This window comes from Esox lucius, chromosome 17, assembly GCF_011004845.1.
Source record: "Esox lucius isolate fEsoLuc1 chromosome 17, fEsoLuc1.pri, whole genome shotgun sequence".
Classification (NCBI taxonomy): domain Eukaryota; kingdom Metazoa; phylum Chordata; class Actinopteri; order Esociformes; family Esocidae; genus Esox; species Esox lucius.
Genome location: NC_047585.1, coordinates 5,918,679 through 5,945,381, shown reverse-complemented (window position 1 = coordinate 5,945,381; position 26,703 = coordinate 5,918,679). Strand labels below are relative to the sequence as shown.

At 41.7% G+C, this 26,703-nt stretch overlaps 1 protein-coding gene across 5 annotated transcripts in view; it reads left to right on the top strand.

Moving 5' to 3' along the window:
- Positions 1 to 26,703, top strand: part of kif5ab (kinesin family member 5A, b) — a 123,313-nt gene that overhangs the window by 42,276 nt on the left and 54,334 nt on the right. For 4 of the 5 annotated variants that reach the window (XM_029114194.2, XM_029114192.2, XM_029114191.2 and 1 more), the window contains exons 2-5: positions 2,400 to 2,487; positions 19,320 to 19,393; positions 22,574 to 22,678; positions 25,467 to 25,515. In XM_029114194.2, coding sequence (XP_028970027.2) covers positions 2,400 to 2,487; positions 19,320 to 19,393; positions 22,574 to 22,678; positions 25,467 to 25,515 — 316 coding nt within the window. Of the gene's footprint in view, positions 1 to 2,399; positions 2,488 to 19,319; positions 19,394 to 22,573; positions 22,679 to 25,466; positions 25,516 to 26,402; positions 26,594 to 26,703 lie in introns of those variants that run through there. The other variant, XM_029114195.2, reaches the window with a different exon arrangement.

The window sequence follows — 26,703 nt, the reverse complement described above, 5'->3', positions numbered from 1 at the left end:
TCAATATTGGTTCAGTAGCACATACACATACACTCAAAAACCTAGAAACAGACAGTCACAATACACACACACCGTCAATAAGTGGCACTAAAAAAACCTCAGAAACACACACCTTCACACACAGAGACATAAACACACACGCACTATATCTTTCTATTGAAACACAGCCTCGCAATACAGCTGTGTCATTGCGGTCAAGGTTTACCGACAGTGCATGGAGGTCTTGGATAAGGCAGTGCTAATATTCTCAGTGCTGTCTGGGATGGCTGTTACACCCACACTCAATTATGTGTCATCATACTATGTTGCTCCATAAGGAAGGCTTATGGTGAGGCACTCACACAGACACATGCATGCAGTGCTTGCAGGATGATGGGTAGGTATTGACTGTAAATGAGGTGATGTGTATTGCTTTACTGACTCAAAAGGACAATGCTGAGTGCTTGTCTCTGTATGAATCCTAAATGGAACACAAAACCCGACATTGCGCATTACTTTTACCAATGCGCCATTACTTCTGGTCAAAAGTAGTGACATTTGATTAAAAAATATATATATATATATATATACATATATAGGTGCTGGTCATAAAATTTGAATATCATCAAAAAGTTGATTTATTTCAGTAATTCCATTCAAAAAGTGAAACTTGTATAATTTATACATTCATTCCACACAGACAGATATATTTCAAGTGTTTATTTCTTAAAATGTTGATGATTATAACTGACAACTAATGAAAACCCCAAATTCAGTATCTCAGAAAGTTTGAATATTGTGAAAAGGTTCAATATTGAAGACACCTGATGCCACACTCCTTTAAATGGTCTCTCAGTCTAGTTCTGTAGGTAACACAATCATGGGGAAGACTGCTGACTTGACAGCTGTCCAAAAGATGACCATTGACACCTTGCACAAGGAGGGCAAGACACAAAAGGTCATAGCTAAAGAGGCTGGCTGTTCACAGAGCTCTGTGTCCAAGCACATTAATAGAGAGGCAAAGGGAAGGACAAGATGTGGTAGAAAAAAGTGTACAAGCAATAGGGATAACCGCACCCTGGAGAGGGTTGTGAAACAAAACCCATTCAAAAACGTGGGGGAGATTCACAAAGAGTGGACTGCAGCTGGAGTCAGTGCTTCAAGAACCACCACGCACAGACATATGCAAGACATGGGTTTCAGCTGTCGCATTCCTTGTGTCAAGCCACTCTTGAACAAGATACAGCGTCAGAAGTGTCTGGCCTGGGCTAAAGACAAAAAGGACTGGACTGCTGCTGCTGCGGCACAGAATCCACGTTGCTTGAAGTCCAGTGTAAAGTTTCCACAGTCAGTGATGGTTTGGGGTGCCATGTCATCTGCTGGTGTTGGTCCACTGTGTTTTCTGAGGTCCAAGTTTAATGCAGCCGTCTACCAGGAGGTTTTAGAGCACTTCATGCTTCCTGCTGCTGACCAACTTTAGGGGATGCAGATTTAATTTTCCAACAGGACTTGGCACCTGCTCAAAGCTACCAGTACCTGGTTTAAGGACCATGGTATCCCTGTTTTTAATTGGCCAGCAAACTCGCCTGACCTTAACCCTATAGAAAATCTATGGGGTATTGTGAACAGGAAGATGCGATACGCCAGACCCAACAATGCAGAAGAGCTGAAGGCCACTATCAGAGCAACCTGGGCTCTCACAGACTGATTGACTCCATGCCACGCCGCATTGCTGCAGTAATTCAGGCAAAAGGAGCCCCAACTTAGTATTGAGTGCTGTACATGCTCATACTTTTCATGTTCATACTTTTCAGTTGGCCAACATTTCTAAAAATATTTTTCGTACCCATGCCAATTTTTGATTTATAGAGAACCTTTATATGACCAATAGGTTTCATCTGTCAGGATATGACATAAACAAGTGACAAAGGACTTTAAGACATTGTATTACAAATGTAAATAAATGATAAATGTTAACCATTTCTATGTTTTTTTTTACATGTTCACTTAAAATGCCATGTCCACAATTATTCGTACCCCTATTCTTTTTTTCATTTATATCTCTACCACAATGTCTTACAGGCCTTTCTCACATGTTAATATAATTTCCTGCAAGATGAAACCTGTTGGTCATATAAAAGTTCCCTATAAATCTTACTGTATATAATGAATTTATTGTTACGTCTGCATAAAAATCTTCTAAATGTGTTTTTTGGCAAACAACAAGTATTTGTTGACCAGCAGGAATGGATTGTTCCGAGGATGGTTGTCTATTTGCTCTACATAAAATGTATCATGCATGTTTTTCCTCAGCTTGACCCATCCAGAATCACAGAACATATATGTTTAGAGCTATGTTTCTCTGTGTGTTTTGTGTGATGTATTGACTGACCAAGGAACTGTGTGTTTTGGCTTCACAGGGGAAGTCCTATGCGTTTGACCGTGTGTTTCCCACCAACACAACACAAGAACAGGTGTACAATACTTGTGCCAAGCAAATAGTCAAAGGTGAGTGCCAGTCTTTCAAATTATATACCTTCTATATCTTTCTCTCGGTCATGTCTTTCCTTCCTTTTGTCTCTTCTTTTTTTTTTCTTTTTCACTCCATCTCTCTCTTCATCTTTTTTTATTTCTCTTAGCATACCCAGGCCACAACCTAAGCTAGCCACAACACAATCACTCACAATCACTCACTCCCAATCACTCCCACTACACACACACACACACACACACACACACACACACACATTTACCTAAAGGAGGGAAAAAGGTAAGACCTGCTTTGGAAACACACCCTCACAACCAGAATACGAAATGCAATCATGTCTTCCAAGGATAGGTCTCCCAAGGTCTCGAGTTGATCTGTAAGCACTGCTTTTCCCACGATGATTAAACCCAGGCTCGATAAATTCACATTGATGGAAAACACAGGACACCTGTTTACCTACTTCCGCCCCTCTGGCATTGAGGTTATAAAAGGTCACATGTGTGAGGCGATGCCCAGTTTGCTGGCGTGCAGATGTCCCCTGGAGTCAACCCTGTTAACAGTGCCCAGTATGCCACTGTACCCCTGGTGGAGAGAGTGTAACCCAGTGAGACAGGTGCTCTGCCTTGAGTTGGTTTGGCCTGAAAAGACCTGGTCACATAACCGAAACCTTTCGGCTTGGTCGATATATGTGAGAAAATCATTTATGGGGTACAGATGACATATGTTGGTCCTCGAGCACATACAGTCGGGGTGAAAAGGGAAAAAGCTTTAGTCTATAGGACTTGGAGATGACCGTAATAGTGAAACCTGGATTGGTACGCAAAGTTAATTGAGTTGGCAAAATCACTATAGGAGGGGTCACCCAAAAACATATGAAGATCCCTTACATGTTTGACTGGCGAGGGCCAGAAGTAAGGAGGTATCGTGGAAGGAGATTTTAAGATCTACATAGTCTAATGGTTCCCGAAGGAGTCACATAGAGTAAAATGTGTACAGAACCCATATAAAGTGTGTCCAGAACCAGAATTCTGACATGACATTTGTTGTGGAAAAGGACTGGCCTTGTTCAAGGAGCTATGTAGAAATCTCTATATGCCTATAATATAACTCCTCAGGGGAAGAACACCCCATCCTGGCACCAACAATGGAAAGCTTGCCACTTGTACACACATAGCACCCTCATAGAGAGTGGTTTTACTGAGTCAGTAGTAGCAATGACATTTAGAGGGATTGACCCTTCAGGGGCCAGGGACATAGATCCTAATCCTGACTGTATAACTGGGACTGTATGTCCTCACCACATGGTACTGTCCCTTGGATTCTCTTCGAAACAGATAGATGACATCCAGGAACCATGATTAGTTTGGGAGACCACAAGAATCAAAGACAGAACCACCAAGCGCACATTGTCCAGTGTGGGTTGAATCTGGTCTAATGGGGGACATGCATATAGGACAGTCTGAAGCCACAGTCGTGTGGGTTGAATCTGGTCTAATGGGGGACATGCATATTGGACAGTCTGAAGCCACAGTCGTGTGGGTTGAATCTGGTCTAATGGGGGACATGCATATAGGACAGTCTGAAGCCACAGTCGTGTGGGTTGAATCTGGTCTAATGGGGGACATGCATATAGGACAGTCTGAAGCCACAGTCGTGTGGGTTGAATCTGGTCTAATGGGGGACATGCATATAGGACAGTCTGAAGCCGCAGCCGTGTGGGTTGAATCTGGTCTAATGGGGGACATGCATATAGGACAGTCTGAAGCCACAGTCGTGTGGGTTGAATCTGGTCTAATGGGGGACATGCATATAGGACAGTCTGAAGCCGCAGCCGTGTGGGTTGAATCTGGTCTAATGGGGGACATGCATATAGGACAGTCTGAAGCCACAGCAGCCATTCCAGCAGATGCATGATTTATCACAAAACGTTTGGACACCAAAGATCCTTCTCCCTTTCCCCTTTCTCCACCAAATAATCGTTGAGAAGCATTTGTATCAGCCACATGAAACAGAAAAGAGAATGGACCATCATTTGAACCCAGCAGCAAAGCCTTCTTTGGTTTCAATAATGATAGTTTTTCACAAAACTTACTCTGAAATAATTTTGAGTGCCTTCAATTTCTATTTGTCAAAAGCAGGCTTCTGTTGTCGTATGGAAAAGTGGCATCTTCCCGTAAGACAAGATCATCTCTCCTCAAACACACAATGGCAGATAGGGGCAAATAAAATCCCTCATGTTATTTCCTGTTTGCAAAAATGTTATACAGACCAAACAATTTATGTGAAAGTGAGAGAAAAAGCATTGAATAGTCTAGGGAATCATTATTGATTTGAATGTGCTTTCACTGTAATTCAGCTAGCTTCTACAAGGTTGGAAGACAATTAGGGAGATCACCCTCGAGCAGATGCAAAAAAACAGGTGGTAGAGAATCAAGTGCTCTCTACGCTCAGAGGTAATGTCATATTGTCTAATGTCTAAGACTTCTTAGAATCAGCACGGTGATGAATGTGGGCGTCTAATTGGGGGCCTTATCACTTGGAAGGCAGGGCTTCTGAGCCAACATGTGCCCTTTCTGGCCTTGTAAGGCATCATTGAATTTTGTATTCTGGTTGTGCGTTCATGAAGGCATGTTCAGCATAGCGTGTTGTACCGAGTGACCCACTGATGGACCAGCTGGCAGGCAGTCAAACCACTAGTAGCTGGTAGGCTGTTTGCTGCATATCTTTTTGTCTTTTTAAATATTAATTCCAGTAGTAGCTAGTAACTGATAAAAAGAATGCAAATGCAAAAACATACAAGCTTATGTTGAATAAAATATGAGTTAGAACCCACCTCAAGCTTTACTGCTGGTAGTCTCACTCCCTTTCGGTCTCTCTACCTCTTTCCCCTTCTCTTTCTCTCTGTCTCTGTTTCTCTACCTCTCTTTCCCCTTCTCTTTCTCTCTGTCTCTGTCTCTCTACCTCTCTTTCCCCTTCTCTTTCTCTCTGTCTCTGTCTCTCTACCTCTCTTTCCTCTTCTCTTTCTCTCTGTCTCTGTCTCTCTACCGTTCTTTCCCCTTCTCTTTCTCTCTGTCTCTGTCTCTCTACCTCTCTTTCCCCTTCTCTTTCTCTCTGTCTCTGTCTCTCTACCTCTCTTTCCTCTTCTCTTTCTCTCTGTCTCTGTCTCTCTACCGTTCTTTCCCCTTCTCTTTCTCTCGGTCTCTGTCTCTCTACCTCTCTTTCCTCTTCTCTTTCTCTCTGTCTCTCTACCTCTCTTTCCCCTTCTCTTCCTCTCTGTCTCTGTCTCTCTACCTCTCTTTCCCCTTCTCTTCCTCTCTGTCTCTGTCTCTCTACCTCTCTTTCCCCTTCTCTTCCTCTCTGTCTCTGTCTCTCTACCTCTCTTTCCCCTTCTCTTCCTCTCTGTCTCTGTCTCTCTACCGTTCTTTCTCCTTCTTTCTGTCATTGTCTCTCTCCCTGTGTTTGCCTGTCTCTTTTTTACCTCTCTTAATTTGGTTTTCTAGCTTTCCCTCTCCGTTACCTTTTTACATTTTAATCCTGTTGTCTAACATAAAACACGTGGGCTATGCTGTCAGTGTGTGATTGAGCCTGAGACAGATGAATGCATGTGGTAAAGAGAATGCACTGAGGAGAAAAACAGAGAAAACAGAGGGAAGGAACAGACACCAGTGAGAACACAGCCAGAACAGGGCCTAGGATAGTCATACACAATGTAACTGAAACCTGTTGTTTTTAACAAATTATGTTAAACATAAGAGAGAGTATAAATGTACCCATCATATATGAATCGTGCGTGTTCTTAATACCATGTACCAAATAATGTTACAATGAAAATAAGATTGAAGAATTTACAGTGTATTAATTTACATACCAAATGACACCCATTGGAAAATGTTTTGGTTAGTTTGGAAATTTTGTTTTAGGTACTAATCAGAACATTTTTGCGTGTTGGAATCTATGTCCATACAGACATACTGTATGAAATTTCTGCAGGTCTTCATTTGGAGCCTATGTATAAAACTTCAAGTCAAATGGAGTGAGGGGAGGGACAATTTTAAATGACTGTTACAGCAGATCAGTGTTATTTTATTACTCTATGGCAAAATACATAATTTACACGAATGTTGTCAAAATCAGGGCATGTGACGTGAATACTCATGCATAGACAGCAATAAACAGTCCATAGAAGCCACACAGTGGTCAAACTCCAGCACCTTCTGGCATGGACGAAGACATGGTCTAGGGAGGCGACAGCGTACTGTCAATGGGGCTGAAGAACTTGGTTCACTAGCCGCTGGAAGGTGGCGGGGACCCCATGGAGACCAAAGGGCAGAACCCATTACTGCCAGTGTGTACTCCCAGGTAAGCGGGGGCCAGGGGCACCTGCCAATACCCCCTGGTCAGGTGGAGGGTGGCGATGAACTGGGCCCCACCCAGCCGCTCTACCAGCCCGTCCACTCAGGGCATGGGATAGCTGTCGAGTCGGGAGACTGTGTTCAGCCCCAGGAAGTCACTGCAGAAGCAGAGAGAGACGTTTGGTTTTGGCACGACCACCACCCTGGGACTGGCCTTAATCACGTACATGGCCCACACTATGGAGAAAGATTTCTATATATACAGGTGCTGGTTATATAATTAGAATATCATCAAAAAGTCGATTTATTTCAGTAATTCCATTCAAAAAGTGAAACACAGACTGATATACACTCACCTAAAGGATTATTAGGAACACCTGTTCAATTTCTCATTAATGCAATTATCTAATCAACCAATCACATGGCAGTTGCTTCAATGCATTTAGGGGTGTGGTCCTGGTCAAGACAATCTCCTGAACTCGAAACTGAATGTCATAATGGGAAAGAAAGGTGATTTAAGCAGTTTCGAGCGTGGCATGGTTGTTGGTGCCAGACGGGCCGGTCTGAGTATTTCACAATCTGCTCAGTTACTGGGATTTTCACGCACAACCATTTCTAGGGTTTACAAAGAATGGTGTGAAAAGGGAAAAACATCCAGTATGCGGCAGTCCTGTGGACGAAAATGCCTTGTTGATGCTAGAGGTCAGAGGAGAATGGGCCGACTGATTCAAGACGATAGAAGAGCAACTTTGACTGAAATAACCACTCGTTACAACCGAGGTATGCAGCAAAGCATTTGTGAAGCCACAACACGCACAACCTTGAGGCGGATGGGCTACAACAGCAGAAGACCCCACCGGGTACCACTCATCTCCACTACAAATAGGAAAAAGAGGCTACAATTTGCACGAGCTCACCAAAATTGGACAGTTGAAGACTGGAAGAATGTTGCCTGGTCTGATGAGTCTCGATTTCTGTTGAGACATTCAGATGGTAGAGTCAGAATTTGGCGTAAACAGAATGAGAACATGGATCCATCATGCCTGGGCTAAAGACAAAAAGGACTGGATTGCTGCTGAGTTATGTTCTCTGATGAAACTAAATTTAGCGTTTCCATTGGAAATCAAGGTCCCAAAGTCTGGAGGAAGAGAGGAGAGGCACATAATCCATATTGCTTGAAGTCCAGTGTAAAGTTTCCACAGTCAGTGATGGTTTGGGGTGCCATGTCATCTGCTGGTGTTGGTCCACTCTGTTTTCTGAGGTCCAAGTTTAATGCAGCCGTCTACCAGGAAGTTTTAGAGCACTTCATGCTTCCTGCTGCTGACCAACTTTATGGAGATGCAGATTTCATTTTCCAACAGGACTTGGCACCTGCACACAGTGCCAAAACTACCAGTACCTGGTTTAAGGACCATGGTATCCCTGTTCTTAATTGGCCAGCAAACTCGCCTGACCTTAACCCTATAGAAAATCTATGGGGTATTGTGAAGAGGAAGATGCGATACGCCAGACCCAACAATGCAGAAGAGCTGAAGGCCACTATCAGAGCAACCTGGGCTCTCATAACACCTGAGCAGTGCCACAGACTGATCTACTCCATGCCACACCGCATTGCTGCAGTAATTCAGTCAAAAGGAGCCCCAACTAAGTATTGAGTGCTGTGCATGCTCATACTTTTCATGTTCATACTTTTCAGTTGGCCAATATTTCTAAAAATATTTTTTTTGTATTGGTCTTAAGTAATATTCACATTTTCTGAGAAACTGAATTTGTGATTTTCATTAGTTGTCAGTTATTATCATCACAATTAAAAGAAAAAACACTTGAAATATCTCAGTCTGTGTGGAATTAATGTATACATTATACAAGTTTCACTTTTTGAATGGAATTACTGATATAAATCAACTTTTTGATGATATTCTAATTATATGACCAGCACCTGTATATAATGCAACTGTCAATGTCTCGAATGGTGTGGTGGTGGAGAAGAAGGAACCAGGCGCAGGCAGAGTGGCAGTCCATGTTGCATTTTAATGAAATATACACAGAAATCTTAACACTAAACAAAACAAAAGGTACAAACCAAACTGGACCCCTCACCACATACAGTAACAAACGAAGACATGGAACAGTGACCGACAAATGAGATGAGCAGAGGAGCAACATTTTAACACATACAAATGACCGGATTGGGACCAGGTGTGAGTGATAATCAAAGACACATGACAAGTCGGGATGTGTTCATGAAGGAAAAGTAAACCGGGAAAAGCGGGAGATGGCGGGGCTGTCCGTCACCTCACCGTCACAGTCAAATAAAAATCACAGTCAACAAATATGTGCTTATAGTTTTACAAATATATGTAAAAATACAAAAACATATCATTAATTGTTAACAAAAACAAAGGATGATTATCAAATAAATATAAGACAATTTATTATGTTCAAACATGTCTTTGTGAATATCAGAGCATTTGTCATCTGCATTTTACAGAAGGACATAAGTATTTCATGCTGGGCCACTGGTTATGCTTACTCTCCCGAACCCATATATGTTTAAAAGTTACTTTCAAAATGACAAAGCAGATAATTACTTGTATAAGTGAAGTGGTGGTTTCACCCTGGACGAGCTGGTGGTTGATAACTTTCCTTAAAAATATAAAATTATCATTTCATTTCAGAATTTTGTGTTTAGATTACATTTTGTATGAAGATCTGAAACCATTCAGTGTGACAAAAAGGCAATCATAGAGGAAAAGGAGAAGGCAAATACTTTTTCACAGCACTGTAGATTAGAATCAAATTAGTGCCCCATATGTGTAGCCTACCTCTGAAGGTAAATTGAGTATTTTTTACCTCAGTGTAAACTTTAAGTTTTATAGGGCAGTAAACGGATCACCAGGCTGAGATTAAGACCAAACCCAGAATATGGCAAAGCTATATTTTTGGAGCGGGTGTTTCAGGGTAAATTATTGTAAAACCACAAAATGATGGATTCACTGGGCAAATAACTTCAAAGACCTCCAGGTAAGGGCTGGTTAACATATTTATTTACAGAATTACATTATGAAGGTCTCTACCTGTAAGCATAAGATTGCAGTTGCCTTTTGAAGATAAACACCAATGGAACAATGTCTGGTTGCACATTGTTTCGTGAAGTACATTTCTCCTTTCCTTCACTGGCATGATTGTTTTTATTTCTGTGTTTGGAAAAACAATTTACAAAAGACTCTGGTAGTAAAGAAGTAAAATTATTTTCTAATTAGTTTTACACAGTTAGACTGCACATAAATGTTTCAGGATAGTAGTACTTTATGCATAATGTTAATTATCCCAAAGAGGTACTTAATGCATTTAGCAGAAGCCTTTACCCATCTTTGTTTTTGAGGTGAGTTCAAGACCCAGGACAAAGAAACAGTCTGTATGTCATCATTTTAGTCCTTCTCTCCTTCTAAATACATAAAGTTATACCAACTATATACTTCTGGTACATCTTGACCACATTAAGCTATTATTAAATTGTGTGGTCTTTTTTGCTTGTCTGTTAATAATTGTATGGTGAAGCACCAAGGGATAATTTAGACAATAATATTAGGATCAGGGACGTCGTTAGGCCTATTTTAGGGGGGCTTTTGCCCCGTAAAATATTTGTTAGCCCCATTATCCGCCGTTTCTAGTGGTCGGAAAAGTAAATCCTCTCAAGTTAAAAATGTAAGTGCCCTGAAAAACAATGGTACGTTATGCTAATCAATATTCCTTTTCAGCTAGCCAACCACCATTTTGTATAGAAAGGTATGGAGGTAACATTTTTTTGCAATTCGTGAAATACTATTAGCTAAAACTATTAGCTAGCCATCTACAGTAATCTCTTTCTTATTCAACTCGTTGAATGTAGTGTAGCAACCCTGTTATAGCTACCTGTTGTTGGTTTCGATGTTAGCTAATGTAGTGAACTAGTTTCAAGATCCGTGGAGTTGGTTTAAAAATGCAGAAGTAAACAGACACCACATCTCTACATACGTATCACGTTCAATAACACCTGTGAGAGTAGATGATTCAATCTCTAAAATTCTAAAACACTTGAAACAACTCAAATGCTATGTATTTATCCAATTAAGTCAGTAACGACATAATTGACTGGTAATCTGAAAAAGAAAAACATTATTATTTTTTCGTTTAGTTATTGTCTTTCCTGGATCCATTTATTCAGTTATCATCTCGTCAACAGCCACTGAAAAACAAGTATTTAACATATATTTTCGTTGTTATTTTTGTTGACGAAATGTGCGTGTGATGGACATGATTTGGCCCCAGCAGCGTTTCAAACGGTCATCCTCTAGCTGGTCCTTCCTGAATGAACCCTGCCGGGTCACCTTGATGGGACAGATTTAGTCTGGTTTAGGTTTAGTCCAGACTCACCCTCCAGATCCGCGTCATGGTCCCCCTTCTCGGCCTCATGGTTTACCAGGTTGATAACGCTCCCGGTGTCCAACGTGGCCGTAGTGAGGTGACTGGGAAGGAATAGCTGAGGCTGTGGATGGTGCAACCTGTTAGCCAGGCTTTTGGTGGAGTCTGCCTACTCCCCAGTCTCGGTGGACATGGGCTCATACTGGGCACTGGCTCAGAAGGGCAGCGGTCGCATCTCCATGGCGTGGGGGGTCTCCGGCCTGCTCACCCACCGAGGTGGCTCATTCCCTGTGGTTTTTAGCAGGCCGCCCTGCCCCACCTCTCCCCGACTGAAAGACCACGGAGAATGCTGTTCATTATCACTCGCTCCACTATCTCTTCAGAGCAGCAGAGATCGGGCTGGAGCCACTTTTTCACCAACCGGCGTAGCTGGGCCTGGCGGCCCACCGTCACCGTGGACAAGCCCAGCCGTGCCAAGGCTTCCTCGTTCAGCCTGGGGAAGTGATGGGCCTCTCAGTGGGGCAGTGCACGGTAGGCTTGCTGAGCCTCCCCTGTTAGGAACGCTTACCACGGCCCGGGTGAGGGGTGGCCTGCTCCACCATGTTGCTCCAGCAGGGTGGCCAGCAGTTGATTGGGCTGCTGCTATGTGGCTCTTTGGGCCAGGCTCTGGAAAGACTCTTCCGTGGCACTAGTATGCTTCAGGGCGGTATGGCTGAAGAAGGATGGGAAAAACTCAAAAATGAAAAATGAAACCAAATAAAATAATCTGAAAAAACACTGTTAACCAGTCCGAGGATGCAGGCAGCCAAAATAGGAAAGGGAAAAAATGGGAAGAAACAAGAAAAACTTGTGTGTCCGCAGCTTCCAGTGGTTTGCCCGCGGCCACCATGGGCGGGCCCTTGGCCTCCACTGGCACAGAGTCACAAGGAGCACAAACATGATTTTTCAAGATCCTCTGTAAACCTAAAGCATAAGTAGTTTGTTAACATACACAGGTATTAATACAGTCAAAATGTCTCTTGTCTGAATGTTTGTTAACATAAAGACACTCATATTTGGATCATGTGACCTGGGAGAGAAACCCATTGTATTTCAGGGGAGAAATATGCAAGGCGTTGATAAAATTAATTCTGCAGTCAAAATGTACTCAAGGACTTGATATGTAGTACATTATTATCTTTATACAGAATGTCAGAGGCTATTAAGGATAGCTACTGTAACTGGTGAGATACAGGGAACAGACACCGTACCAGTGTCTGTCCCAACCATCAGATCACCAAAGGGGCACTAACCAACTGCTAACCACCCTGAGAGAGGGCCAAGTATAGCCCACAAAGTTCACATCCATCTCATGAGCATTAGGGACGGCAAGGGGTAACACAAGTCAGCCCGTGACTCAGCCCCCGAATAACATTGGGCAGATGTCCCAGTACATCATCTTTAGTTTAAATCATTGTTGTGGAAGCTTCATGCTATAGGTATATTTCTTATAGTCAGAAACATGGGCGCTTGGCAGGATATTAGGCAATATGTAGGTTGCTGGATGCTTGTAGGCTATAGAACAATGTGAAATAACCATTCATCAAAGAGCTGCTCTTAGAGATCTCTAAAAGACCTATCACTACTGTGGTCATTCTTGCTTTGAAAATAGGTGTGGCATTGGTAATAAGGTTATTGAAGAAAATGCAAATTGAACTTTATAATGATTGGAAAAGGATATGAAAAGATATCCAAAGCCTTGCACAATGCTTTATTCAGGTAGACAAAACTGCCAAGGCCTATAGTGAACAGAATACCATCCCCATGGTGGTGGCTCACTGATGTTTTGGGGTGTGTGAGCTCTAAAGGCACAGGGAATCTTTTAAAAATTGATGGCAAGATGAATGCAGCATGTTATTAGAAAATACTGGCAGACAATTTGCATTCTTCTGCACGCAAGCTGCGCATGGGACGCTCTTGGACTTTTCAGCACGACAATGATCCTAAGCACAATGCCAAGTTGACCCTCCAGTTTGTTACAGCAGAAAAAGGTGAAGGTTCTGGAGTGGCCATCACAGTCTCCTGACCTTAATATCATCAACCCACTCTGGGGAGATCTCAAACAAGCGGTTCATGCAAGACGACCAAAGACTTTGCATGACCTGGAGGCATTTTACCGAGATGAATGGGCAACTATGCCACCTGCAAGAATTCAGGGCCTCATAGACTACAATTGCAAAAAACTGCACGCTGTCATTTATGCTAAAGGGGTCAGTTATTTTTTTCTGTGTTGCCATGTTTTGTTTATGATTATACTATTCTGTTATGATCTACAGTTGAAAGAAATAAAATACATTTTTTTAACTGGTCACTCGTGTTTTCTTTACAAATGGTACATACTGTATATTATCAATTCTCCAAGGTTATGCAAACTTTTGTGCACAACTGTATAAGCTATATTCTAAGTTAATGACTTGCCAGGTTTGAGGAATAGATGTCACTTTGTCTATGTGATGGAAGATTTATAGACTGTTTCAATGTTTGTCAATTACATTTGAGTTATTTATGAATAGTCATAGATAAGAACCTTTTAAAAAAAGACCTACAGGATCAATTCAGGCCTATTTAGGAAGCAAGCAATGAACTCAATTGAGCTGCTATAAAGATTCATATTACTCCTCCTAGTTAATGCTGGCCAAAAGTAGAGTAACTGAGCAAAACCAATGTTAATAACCTATATTAAAACTCCTGATATTTTATATTTTGGGGAATTAAAAATATAAATGGGAGAAAAACGGTTTGGCAGTTTTGTAATTTCTATGACAGTTTTCATCCATAACCGCCAGTCTCACAATTTTTCAATTGCCATCACAGACCTACAAACATACAAAGCTGGAGTGTGAGTACCTAAAGAATAACCCACCTTTTAAATGGACCAGTCAGAACCTCATCCTAAATATAATTGAAAATGATTGTTATGACTTTTGCTGTTCAATTATAGTTAATCAATGCTCCCCAAGGAACTTGCTTTGTAAAGAGGAATGGTCAAATATTTCAAAATCTAGGTGTGTAAAGAGACTTATTCCAACAGAATCGTAGCTGTATTGCCACAGGTGTTTCCACCAAGAATGAACTCAGAGAGGTTAGAAATACAGTTAGGTCCAGAAATAATTGGACACTGACACAAGTTTTGTTGAGTGTATTCACATCTAAATTGAAAGAACAGTTTAGAGTGTTGTTTACAGTTTTTCCCTATTACTAACAAGTATTGATCAATACTGAAGTTACATTAACAAAACACTTAACACAGTCGGCAAAACAAAAGTGTATGTGGACCAAACTGTGAATCATTTTTCATTGCCTTCACACAAAACGCAAAAAAAATAAGAAACAATGTTCAAGATAAAAGTTGAGAATTGTTGCCAGTGTTATGGTTGAACAACCCTATTTTGAGACAAGTATGAAGAGTTTTGGTGGTTTTAGGGAGTTTTGGAGGTGAGATTAACTGTTAGGCAAAGATGCATGTTAGAAACGCAGACTGTGTGAAGAGTTTTGTTATTGCGGTTTCTGTATTGACCAATGCTTGTTAGCAATCGAGAAAAACTCTAATATTTAGCCCCCTCTTTTTCAAGGGAGCAAAAGTAATTGGACAATTGACTCAAAAGCTGTTTCATGGACAGATCTAGGCTATTCCTGTGTTATTCCTTCATCAATTAAGCAGGGAAAATGTCTGGAGTTGATTCCAGGTGTGGAATTCGCATTTGGAAGCTGTTGCTGTGATCCCACAATATGTGGTCAAAGGAGCTCTCAATGATAGTGAAACAGGCCACAAAAGGCTGCAAAAAAAAAAAAATCCATCACAGAGATAGCAGGAACATTAGGAGTGAACAAATCAACAGTTTGGTAGAATCTGAGAAAAAAAGAACACACTGGTGAGCTCTGTTACACAAAAAGGCCTGGATGTCCACAGAAGACAACAGTGGTGGATGGTCATATGATCCTTTTCATGGTAAAGAAAAACCCATTCACAATATTCAGCCAAGTAAAGAACACTCTCTTGTTGCATTTCAAATCCACTGTGGTGGTCGAATAGAGCCAAAATTATGGAAATTGTGTCTGTGTCCAAATGTTTCTGGTCCAAGTATTTCTGGACCCAACTGTACAAATACAAATATTCATCATACTTATGACTACAAACAACCATACCAATAACCATAACAAGAAAAGTAATAATATAATAGCAAGTTGTGTTGCTTATTAATACAAACTTAGTCCCTCAGGCTATAGCAGGAAAATACATATTTTGCTGCAAGATGAGCAATTCCTCCTTCAGCTAACAGTTTTTAAACATTTTCCTCTGGGTTTAATTGTTGAAAATTTGAAATAAATGTATTAATGTGTTAAAAGAATGACTCTCTTGCTGAAAGCAATTTTAGACAATGGAGGGGGAATGTTTCTCTGTCTCTACCTTCTCTGCCACACATTTACCATGCACACACACTCTTCTTTTTTAATTTAACCATTATTTAATTATTGAGATTTCCAACTCTTTTATAAGTGAGCCCTGTCCAAGAAACAGCATAGCATGCATATTACATATTAAAACACGACAAAAACAACATTTTGTATAACCAATTGTTGTTCAGGATCTGTCTGTGTTTTGAGTGAACTATTTTGGCAATTTATATACAGCTCAAAAAAATTTATCCTTTCCAAAAAAGTCGAAAAGGAAGGTTTTGAGAGAGGAACAGAAGCATTCAATTTGCCGTGGTCTCTTAATTTTAACCCTTCTGTTCACCAAAAATGTGAACAATTTAATTGAGAAACAAACTGAAATCTTCGAGGGGGGGAAAATTTAAAATAAAAACCTTACAATAACCTGGATGCATAGGTGTGCACACCCTTTTATAACTGGGGATGTGGCTGTGTTCAAAATTAACCAAACACATTCAAACTCATGTTAAATAGAAGTCATTACACACCTGCCATCATTTAAAGTGACTCTGATTAATCACAAATAATGTTCACCTGTTCTAGTAGGATTTTCCTGACATTTACTTAGTTGCATCTCAGAGCAAAAGCCATGGTCCGGCAGAGAGCTTCCAAAGCATCAGATCTCATTGTTGAAAGATATCAGTCAGGAGAAGGGTACAAAATAATTTCCAAAGCATTAGATATACCATGGAACACAGTGAAGACAGTCATCATCAAGTGGAGAAAATATGGCATAACAGAGACAAAATTGATGAAAAGACAAGAAGAAAATTGGTCAGGGAGTCTTCCAAGAGGCCTACAGCCATATTTAAGGAACTGCATGCATTTCTGGCAAGTACTGGTTGTGTGCTACATGTGACAACAATCTCCCAATCGCCTTTTCTTATAAAGAAAAACATCCAAGCCCGGCGGAAGTTTACAAAAACAGACATCAAGTCCCCCAAAAGCACGTGGGAAAATGTGTTATGGTCTGATGTAACCAAGGTTTAACTTTTTGGCCATAATTCCAAAAGGTATGTTTGCCGCAAAAACAACACTGCACATCACCCAAAAAACACCATACCCACAGTGAAGTATGGTGGTGGCAACATCATGCTTTGGGGCTGTTTTTCTTCAGCTGGAACCGGGGACTTAGTCAGGGTGGAGGGAATTATGAACAGTTCCAAATATCAGGCAATTTTGGCACAAAACCTTCAGGCATCCATTAAAAAAGCTGAAGAGGAAGTTCACCTTTCAGAACGACAACAATGCAAAGCACACATCCAAAGCTTCACTAGAATAAGATTAACGTTTTGGAATGGCCCAGCCAGAGCCCAGACCTGAATCCAATTGAACATCTGTGGGGTGATCTGAAGAGGGCTGTGCACAGGAGATGTCCTCGCAATCTGACAGATTTGGAGCGTTTTTGCTAAGAAGAATGGGCAAATATTGTCACTTCAAAATGTGCCATGCTACTAGTCTCCTACCCAAAAAGACTGAGTGCTGTAATAAAATCAAAAGGTGCTTCAACAAAGTATTAGTTTAAGGGTGTGCATACTTATGCAACCAGGTTATTGTGAGTTTTTTTATTTTTCCCCCGCAAAGATTGCAGTTTGTTTTTCAATTGAATTGTTCACGTTAATGGTAGAAAAAGTTCTGACATGATTTATCTTTGTCTCATACTTATATGTCACAAGAACCTGACATTTGAACAGGGGTGTGTAGACTTTTTATATCCACTCTATATAAATATATGTTTTTAGACATAATTAAAAAATCTGTGTTTTTGTTGCCTTTTTCTGAATTGCCAAATAATTGGTATAATTATAATAATAATTAAAAAATATCCTCCCAAATCTATGACTATGATGTTTCATTGCTACAACTCAACACCTGGTGCAGGAGAGTCAAAGATGTGACATGTCCTCCAAAAAACATCTCACCTAGCTGTTTTTTTTCCAGAAGTTTTTGGTCAACACACAGTGGAGGTGAACACATGCCAACACGAACCCATTCATTCTGACATCCACCCAATGCTCAACCAATTTTGTGGTGCCCTCTTATTGACCCACAGGCTTCTGAATAAATGACCGCAGTAATGAAGCTAAACTGCACTGCCGTGACTTAGGCCATTGCGTAACTGCGACACCCAAATGTCTGTAGCAATTTTCCTGTAAACTGGATAAGAGTGTTGTTTAGCGTTTTTAACAGCTGCCTTGTAGGAGACTGTTTTCAGGATCATGGTCTTGGGCTTCCAGTGTATTCAAGTGTACATTTAGGGATGTTTTGGAAGTTTGCAATCGGATGATAGTTCAGAGTTTTATCCATACTTGGTACATTCTTTTACATTTTTAGAATAAATCTGTAGAATTCTGTGTACAGAATTTCAATTATTTATTTCTCTGAATACTTACTATCATAATTGCCAGTTGGACCCAAAACCTGTGTAATTGGTAAATATTTTACTATTGAATAATATGCACCAAATCTGGAATTGGAATATTACTTTGGAGAATATTATTTTTATTGATAAAAAATCTCTTAATCTGGAATTGGAATATTACAATTTCCTCCCAAATATTTTATGCTATTTATTCCTTCAGTCTCTCTTCTTTCCCTGAATTCAATTTTATGGTATGGGAATCTGTTTACACTGCCAAAACAAGTGGAACATTTGAAATAACAAAAATAATTTAAACTTTACACATACTGAAAGTTTCAAATGGATAAAAACCTTTCAGATGTTATATTATTATTTAAATACTATATCTCTGATCTCCATTTCTCACCTTTTTCATCTCTGCCTCTTTCTTTCTCTCTTTCTCTCTCTCTTTGCTGCGTTGGCCTGATTCTTTTTCTGACTCTGGCCTTTTATTTTTCTTGCCTTCTTCCCAAAGATGGATTCTATCTGTCCTTAATTACTTGTTTATTTCACGACTCTGTTTGCTCCAACATTACATGACTAGAATAGCTAACAGAGGAAGATTTCTTGTGAATTAGAGGGAGAGAAAAAGACAGAAAGAGAAGACAGAAGAGAAAGAGGAGAGAGAACGCTACAGAAGGAATGCTGATAAAGGAAGCAGTGTGAAATTACTATGAAACAGGGATGAAAGCAGTGATGGTTCCCACCGGCTCCTAGCTCCAAACCCTTCTTATAGACTTCTCTAACACCATATGTGCTTTTGCTCATGTTCCACTTTTTGTCCGCAGTCAGCCAAGATGGAGGTGGCACTGCTAGTTAGTGTTCCTTGTATTGTGCTGTCTATATATGTATGTTTGTGTGCGTGCGTGCGTGCGCATGTGTGTGTGTGTGTGTGTGTGTGAGGATGTGCTCATGTTTGTGCTTCTGTTGTTTATGTGTGGAAAATCTTTGATGGTGCAGAAGATGTCTATTTTCCACTGGCGGAATAAAGAAGCAATTCTCCATCCTGTGCTTGTCCTGACAGCACATAGTCAATCCTCCTGCCTCCCCTGTCCCTGTCTCCTTTCTTCAGATGCTCTTCATTTGAACAGGGAGCCTATTCCCTCTCCTGTCTTCTAACTAGATTGGAAGCTACAATGTATAGGCCTAACCACCAGCCTCCCATCCTGCCTCCAGATGTACCATTGTGTTGAAATCTGTGTCCTGTCTCTCATGCTTGTAGATGTGCTGGGAGGATACAATGGCACCATCTTTGCCTACGGACAGACCTCCTCCGGAAAAACACACACCATGGAGGTGGGTTCTCACTATAGAGATCTAACAGGGTCCTAATAATATTTGCTTCCCAAAGGGCTCCCGATCACGTATAAAGGAATGGTTTCCAACTGCTGTCCTTGAGTACCGCCAACAGCCCACATTTCTGTTGTACCCTGGACAAACATACCCAAAGGACCTCATTAAGGGCCCGATGTTGACTAAATGAGTTGAATCAGATGTGCTTGTCTGGGCCTTTGTTAAAAAAGTGTGCTGTTAATGGTACCTGAGGCCCAGAATTGGGAATCACTAATATATATAATATAATATAAGTGTGTACTCGAGTGGTGATCATGGAGAATGTTATAAACTAGTGATTCTCAACTGCAGTTTGAGTGTGTTAGAAATGACAGCTGAATCTGATCCAAGTCCCTTTCCCACTATTCCTCCTTTTTACCCTCTTCAATTCATTCTCTCTTCATCCCTCTATTTGCCGGACCGTGTAAGCAGAGCCGGCCAAGAAGAGCGAATGTCTCTTACTGAGTGAGTCACTGACTGACTACTCATTATTAAATAGTGTAGTGGTTAGAGACGTGGACTGCCATGTGGGCGATTGGACAGAAAAAAGTATGCATTAGGATCTTTTCAAGATAGACAAAAACTTTGCTGGTTACAACCTTCAGTAGCTACGTTATAGTAAGCCTAGAATATAACTGTTTATGGTTATATTGTGACTATTTCAGGTAGATTTTCGAAGTACACATCCGTGCATGCTTTTTGGGGAAATATAAGACACAACCCCTTGTGCAGTAAAATAGTTCTTTCATCTTTTCAGTAGACCAAAAGTTTACTTACCAAAAGTTATCGTCGCCTATATTGATAGTTATTGTATCAATTTCACTCACGAATGAAAGAAAAACTAATGTTGTTGTGCCATGAAATGAAATACCTTTGTCAGTGTAAAGTTAATCTTCAGTCTCTCTAGCAATTGCTCAATTTATATGAATATTCAAAGTAGCAAGTTGGTAGACACTAGTAGGTCTATTACTGGCTAATAAGCTTAAAACGGCCAGTAGCAAAAGCAATACAGTTCATAGATGCTGTTTGTGATGGAGGTAAATTTAATAAGAAACATTAGTCAGTTTAACACAATGATTAATGATGTCTAGTGAAATATTCAAACTTGGCGTGATGTTAGTGCGTGACAAAATGATCTAATGTCTAGACACAATTTCATGACGAGGTGATATGTCCTAGTCGGTCCCTACAGTAATCTCTTTCTAATTTAACGAGTTGCATGTATCAACCCTGTTATACCTGTTGTTGGTTTGGATGTTAGCTAATCAACATAGATTAATAGTTTCGAGAACCATGGAGTTTTGACTAATTGGTTTAACAATGCAGAACACTCTGCACACGTATAGCTTAGTGGCGTAGTGGTTAAAGACCCAGCCTGTCACATAGGAGATCCCGATTCGAATCCAGTGAGGGCAACAACATTAATTATTTCTATTCGCCGCCTGGCCTATCTAGGCTTGCCTGGTTCCTTTTCTTATTTCATCCTGTCTATCTTTGACTAGTCTTTTTTGCCCTTCATCTTCCCTTATGTCCACTTCCTCAAATTGTCTCTGACTCACTTTCTCTCTGATTCTCTTTTATCTCTTATTGTCTTTTCTTTCTGACTTCCTATCTTTTGACTCCCCCATCCCTCTCTTCCCTCTTTAACTCCCTCTCCTATAACTCCCCCTCTTTGTCTCTAACACACTCTTTTCTCAGACTCCTTCTCATCCTCTTTGACTCCCTCTTCTCAGACTCCTTCTCATCCTCTGACTCCCCCTTTTCTCAGACTCCTCATCCTCTGACTCCCTCTTCTCAGACTTCTCTTCCTCTTTGACTCCTTCTCATCCTCTGACTCCCTCTTCTCAGACTCCTTCTCATTTTCTTTGATTCCTTCTCTCCTCAGACTCTTTCTCATCCTCTGACTCCCCCTTTTCTCAGACTCCTCATCCTCTGACTCCCTCTTCTCAGACTCCTTCTCATCCTCTTTGACTCCTTCTCTTCTCAGACTCCTTCTCATCCTCTGACTCCCTCTTCTCAGACTCCTTCTCATTTTCTTTGACTCCTTCTCGCCTCAGACTCTTTCTCATCCTCTGACTCCCCCTTTTCTCAGACTCCTCATCCTCTGACTCCCTCTTCTCAGACTTCTCTTCCTCTTTGACTCCTTCTCTTCTCAGACTCCTTCTCATCCTCTTTGGCTCCCTCTTCCCAGACTTCTCTTCCTCTTTGACTCCTTCTCTTCTCAGACTCCTTCTCATTCTCTGACTCCCTCTTCTCAGACTCCTTCTCATCCTCTTTGACTCCTTCTCTCCTCAGACTCTTTCTCATCCTCTGACTCCCCCTTTTCTCAGACTCCTTCTCATCCTCTGACTCCCCCTTTTCTCATACTCCTTCTCATCCTCTGACTCCCTCTTCTCAGAGTTCTCTTCCTCTTTGACTCCTTCTCTTCTCAGACTCCTTCTCATCCTCTTTGGCTCCCTCTTCCCAGACTTCTCTTCCTCTTTGACTCCTTCTCTTCTCAGACTCCTTCTCATCCTCTTTGGCTTTCTTTTTTCTCAGACTCCTTCTCATCCTCTTTGACTCCTTCTCTTCTCAGACTCCTTCTCATCCTCTTTGGCTCCCTTTTTCTCAGACTCCTTCTCATCCTCTGACTCCCCCTTTTCTCATACTCCTTCTCATCCTCTGACTCCCTCTTCTCAGAGTTCTCTTCCTCTTTGACTCCTTCTCTTCTCAGACTCCTTCTCATCCTCTTTGGCTCCCTCTTCCCAGACTTCTCTTCCTCTTTGACTCCTTCTCTTCTCAGACTCCATCTCATCCTCTTTGGCTCCCTTTTTTCTCAGACTCCTTCTCATCCTCTGACTCCCCCTTTTCTCATACTCCTTCTCATCCTCTGACTCCCTCTTCTCAGAGTTCTCTTCCTCTTTGACTCCTTCTCTTCTCAGACTCCTTCTCATCCTCTTTGGCTCACTCTTCCCAGACTTCTCTTCCTCTTTGACTCCTTCTCTTCTCAGACTCCTTCTCATCCTCTTTGGCTTTCTTTTTTCTCAGACCCCTTCTCATCCTCTTTGACTCCCTCTTCTCAGACTCCCTCTTCTGTCTTTATGGTTTCATCTTGTATTCTCTTCCCCTTTTTCCCTTTAACTCCATGTATTTTCTTCTCTTTAGGGCAAGCTACATGACCCCCATGGGATGGGAATAATCCCCAGAATTGCAGAGGACATTTTCGATCACATATTTGCCATGGATGAAAACCTTGAGTTCCATATCAAGGTCTGTATTTCAATAACTTACTGTAGCAGGTAGTTGAGTATGTCCTAGAATGCTCTACTGTTCTATGCTGCTGACCCTGCCAGGCATGTGCAGTACTGTGTGTATTGACATGAGTTTGAATCCATCGCTTTCCTCTCTCTTCTATACAATTGTTTTTCTTTTACAAAAGGAGTAGGACTGCCCCAGCCCTAAAATAAGGAGTAGGTCTGCCCCAGCCCTACTCCCAGCCCTAAAATAAGGAGTAGGTCTGCCCCAGCCCTAAAATAAGGAGTAGGTCTGCCCCAGCCCTAAAATAAGGAGTATGTCTGGCCCATCCCTAAAATAAGGAGTATGTCTGGCCCAGCCCTAAAATAAGGAGTATGTCTGCCCCAGCCCTAAAATAAGGAGTAGGTCTGCCCCAGCCCTAAAATAAGGAATAGGTCTGCCCCAGCCCTAAAATAAGGAATAGGTCTGTCCCAGCCCTAAAATAAGGAGTATGTCTGCCCCAGCCCTAAAATACGGAGTAGGTCTGCCCCAGCCCTAAAATAAGGAGTATGTCTGCCCCAGCCCTAAAATAAGGAGTATGTCTGCCCCAGCCCTGAAATAAGGAGTATGTCTGCCCCAGCCCTAAAATAAGGAGTATGTCTGCCCCAGCCCTAAAATAAGGAGTAGGTCTGCCCCAGCCCTAAAATAAGGAGTAGGTCTGCCCCAGCCCTAAAATAAGGAGTAGGTCTGCCCCAGCCCTAAAATAAGGAGTATGTCTGGCCCAGCCCTAAAATAAGGAGTAGGTCTGCCCCAGCCCTAAAATAAGGAGTAGGTCTGCCCCAGCCCTAAAATAAGGAGTATGTCTGGCCCAGCCCTAAAATAAGGAGTATGTCTGGCCCAGCCCTAAAATAAGGAGTATGTCTGGCCCAGCCCTAAAATAAGGAGTAGGTCTGCCCCAGCCCTAAAATAAGGAGTAGGTCTGCCCCAGCCCTAAAATAAGGAATAGGTCTGCCCCAGCCCTAAAATAAGGAATAGGTCTGCCCCAGCCCTAAAATAAGGAGTATGTCTGCCCCAGCCCTAAAATAAGGAGTATGTCTGCCCCAGCCCTGAAATAAGGAGTATGTCTGCCCCAGCCCTAAAATAAGGAGTATGTCTGCCCCAGCCCTAAAATAAGGAGTAGGTCTGCCCCAGCCCTAAAATAAGGAGTAGGTCTGCCCCAGCCCTAAAATAAGGAGTAGGTCTGCCCCAGCCCTAAAATAAGGAGTATGTCTGGCCCAGCCCTAAAATAAGGAGTAGGTCTGCCCCAGCCCTAAAATAAGGAGTAGGTCTGCCCCAGCCCTAAAATAAGGAGTATGTCTGGCCCAGCCCTAAAATAAGGAGTATGTCTGGCCCAGCCCTAAAATAAGGAGTATGTCTGGCCCAGCCCTAAAATAAGGAGTAGGTCTGCCCCAGCCCTAAAATAAGGAGTAGGTCTGCCCCAGCCCTAAAATAAGGAATAGGTCTGCCCCAGCCCTAAAATAAGGAATAGGTCTGTCCCAGCCCTAAAATAAGGAGTATGTCTGCCCCATCCCTAAAATAAGGAGTAGGTCTGCCCCAGCCCTAAAATAAGGAGTATGTCTGCCCCAGCCCTAAAATAAGGAGTATGTCTGCCCCAGCCCTAAAATAAGGAGTATGTCTGGCCCAGCCCTAAAATAAGGAGTATGTCTGGCCCAGCCCTAAAATAAGGAGTATGTCTGCCCCAGCCCTAAAATAAGGAGTATGTCTGGCCCAGCCCTAAAATAAGGAGTATGTCTGGCCCAGCCCTAAAATAAGGAGTAGGTCTGCCCCAGCCCTAAAATAAGGAGTATGTCTGGCCCAGCCCTAAAATAAGGAGTAGGTCTGCCCCAGCCCTAAAATAAGGAGTATGTCTGGCCCAGCCCTAAAATAAGGAGTAGGTCTGCCCCAGCCCTAACATAAGGAGTATGTCTGGCCCAGCCCTACTCAGGGTGTCATTGTCACCACGTATCTGGATTGCAGACAGAAATCCTTCAACTACCACCACATTTCCTGTATGCTACCAGCTTACTACAGTATATCAGGAGTTAACATTTAGTAGTCACTTTGTCTTAGCCTGGAGAGACAATTTGTAAATGTTACGCAGTGAAGGCAAACAAATAATGTAATTATGTAAGACATTGCGTATCTTCCCAATGTCTACCCACTTAGATCACAGTTATAAACTGTGCGCAACTAACAGAGTATCAACAAAGTATCAACAGCTTTCCATTAACCTCTTTCCTACATCTATTGTGATGCCTCAAATTTTTCTCAGGTCCAGGTAATTTATAATCCTTATACATATACACACACACACACACACACACACACATATATACACACACACACACAAAAGAACAGTAAATGTACAACAATATTATCCTACAAACAATGTGTATATTGTGACCTCAGTGACCATGACAGTTGGAGGTGTCAGATCTGCCCAAACTCACACTTCTGGACCAGGCTAGCAGAAAATCCTCATATATTAGTGTGTGACGTCTTTATACTAGTGTGACACACTGCTCTTATGACATCGATGTTCTTCAGTTGGGCAGGGGCTCTACAGAGCTCTATGGCTCCTCCAAAGTTCTCCTACTTGAGCCTCTGTTTCTCTTATAGAATATTAGCTGAACAGTATTGTGGATCTCCTGTCCCAAAATATAAACAGTACCTACACCCAAATGTCAGGCCAGTAATGTTCTGGACCACATACCACCCTGTTACCGACTCAGTTTCCTCGATGTAAGATACAGTTCTTTGAATATTAAACATTCTCTTTCTCCAGGTGTCCTATTTTGAAATCTATATGGACAAAATCAGAGATCTTCTGGATGGTGAGCATATTAAGGCATATAAAACACACATGTTCACTGCAGCGTTTAATGTGACACGTCGTGCCAACTCGGGTCTAAGTGCAGCATTATATTTGTTGTACGTGTGCAGCAGTATAACTCACACCGTAATACTGTGTTGGTGTGACATTCTAAAGAGGGTAGACTGCCCACATCCGTGTTGGAAGAACACACAAGCTGAAGGTGATGAATGTGTTGTGATAAACATACAGTACCTTGTTAACTGAAGGTGATAAATTAAATATAAAATATGTGAAATGACGAACGTCATATGTTTTCAACTTAGTGATTGAGGCTTCATTCCCTGTAAGGTAGTGAGTCATATCAGAGTAAGTTAGTGCCTCAAATGGTGTCCTATTAACTATATAGAGCATTACTTCAGACCAGAGGTCCCCAAAGTAGTGCACTAAAATGGGAAGAGAACGCCATTTTGGGGACTATATCAAAGCTGTCTAAAGCAGTGAGGGGATGAGAGCTCCAATCTGTATTCTGCAGAGAGAGAAGAGGGAAAGAGAGAGAGGAGAGAGAGAGAGAGAGAGAGAGAGAGAGAGAGACAGTTAATCACCAGAGCAAGACCGGAGGTAATAAAGGAGAAAGCAGACAAATCAAAACTGATGGATGGAGTAAAGGGAAAACAACACGCACCTCTGAGAGTTTCCAGAGCCCTGAGGTAAATCTGATCTGATTGGTTATGATCTGTCATCGAAAAACACAAATCTGAAACATAAAGTTGCTATGCCCGTGACCCTTGTTGCCCTTCTGTCCTGTTCCGCAGAAGTGGAGTGCAGTCTTCATCGCTCATTTCCAGGCATGACGGGGCAGCAACAGGCTTATCAGACTTTAATAAAAAGATGACACACGCCTCTAAGATGCAGAGCCATGACTGTAATCTGAACTGATTGGATATAAACTCCCATCAGAAACACATAGTTAAAACAGAAAGTGACTGCATCATGACCTCAGACGTCTGTTTCACCATAGGTCTTCTGTTGGAATTGCATTGAGTTGACATTTTCAGCCTGAGGATTCCTGAGTCAGAGGAGCAATAGGTGTGTCTAATGTAGGTTTGAACGTGATCATGGCCTTCCTATTCATTCCATTTTCCATGCAGTAAATACCAATCTAGCAAAAAGAAAGATGAATAATTATGTGGATTATAATTTAAAAAAA